Here is a 1,231-nt window from a genome sequence, read left to right as displayed (position 1 = left end):
ATATAATTTTGAAATTTTTTTCTGACCTAGAAAATTATGATTTGTATATTTTATTGTTGAGATCGCAAATGAAAAAAAAAGACAACTTTACAAATATTTCGAATTAACAAGAAATAAACAAGCTACCGAAACAGTAGTGCAGTTCGGCAGAAAATTGATAACTCAGCGTTGAAAAGAAATGTTTCCAGCGCCACGCTTGCCTTGCATCGTATTTTACGACCGTGTGCATACATGATCACTTACTACATTATAGTTGGGAATCCAGAAACCCGGAATTGTTGGGCAATGCTTGTATACTTGGTACAATCGAGTCGAGATACTCGAATATCCGTATCCACAAGACGTTGAGACACCTGGCTCCACACTGGCTCCAACTGCTTACAATGCCCGCACCACGGCGCGTAAAACTAGAAGAAGCATGCGCAAAGATTTCAAAGATTGTAGCACATTGCACAGCACAAAAGGGAAGTTAATTAGCAAATTAGCTATGAATAAATACTGAATGCAGATAGAATTTCGAAACTTTTTTCATTGCATTAAATAAACTAGTTATAGCTATCGCTAGAGGCACAAAAGCAGAACTAATCTGTACTCTTTCAGAGCTTGTTTCGTACAAATCTCAATCATGTTAATTACAAATTAAAAAAAAAGGATTAGAAGTTAAATACTCAGCAAAAAACTTACCTTGATTAGCCATACTTCACGATTCTTGATTTCTAGAAACCTATCGCTTAGTTCAATCACCCGACCAAGGGAGGCCGACAAGAGAGCACTAACTACACCTGTAACGAGACCGCAAAACATGAGAGCTAATATTAGGCTACGGCGTTTGCTATATTACATGATGTAGCATTCATTGAGTGGTAGGATGTTTGCTGACCAAACTCAGGGACTCGTCGTGGCTTAATGTAAAAACCGAGTATGGATACACTTCGTTTCATATTGAGAGCTAGTCGTCTAAAGCGACGCCTAACGACAGTGTACGACGGGAAATCCGAAACATTTATTTATACGTTTAGTCAGTTGTTGTTATATTTGTGATTTATATTGATCGTAGCTTCATGTTGCATAAGAAAATTGATATGCGGGTTATTTGTATTTGTCCTTTATATAATTTACATCCTTCTAATTCTGTCGAATGTCTCTCTCTCTGTCTCAGCAAAGATATACGCGTGGGCGATTCGGAAGCTAATAACGTTACAAAATTTCGACTTGATTTTTCCTTGGAGTG

At 37.4% G+C, this 1,231-nt stretch overlaps 1 protein-coding gene across 2 annotated transcripts in view; it reads right to left on the bottom strand.

Annotated features, from left to right (window-relative positions):
• Tmx3 (Thioredoxin-related transmembrane protein 3) overlaps positions 1 to 1,231 on the bottom strand; it is a 6,966-nt gene that overhangs the window by 4,409 nt on the left and 1,326 nt on the right. For both annotated transcript variants that reach the window (XM_022836429.2, XM_022836430.2), the window contains exons 3-4: positions 685 to 782; positions 244 to 407 (exon numbers count right to left, since the gene is read on the bottom strand). In XM_022836429.2, coding sequence (XP_022692164.1) covers positions 244 to 407; positions 685 to 782 — 262 coding nt within the window. The remainder of the gene's footprint in view (positions 1 to 243; positions 408 to 684; positions 783 to 1,231) is intronic.

Source organism: Varroa jacobsoni, unplaced genomic scaffold, assembly GCF_002532875.2.
Source record: "Varroa jacobsoni isolate VJ856 unplaced genomic scaffold, vjacob_1.0 scaffold_642, whole genome shotgun sequence".
NCBI lineage: Eukaryota > Metazoa > Arthropoda > Arachnida > Mesostigmata > Varroidae > Varroa > Varroa jacobsoni.
Note: the sequence above shows the minus strand (reverse complement) of the source record. Positions and strands in the feature narration are given on the sequence as shown.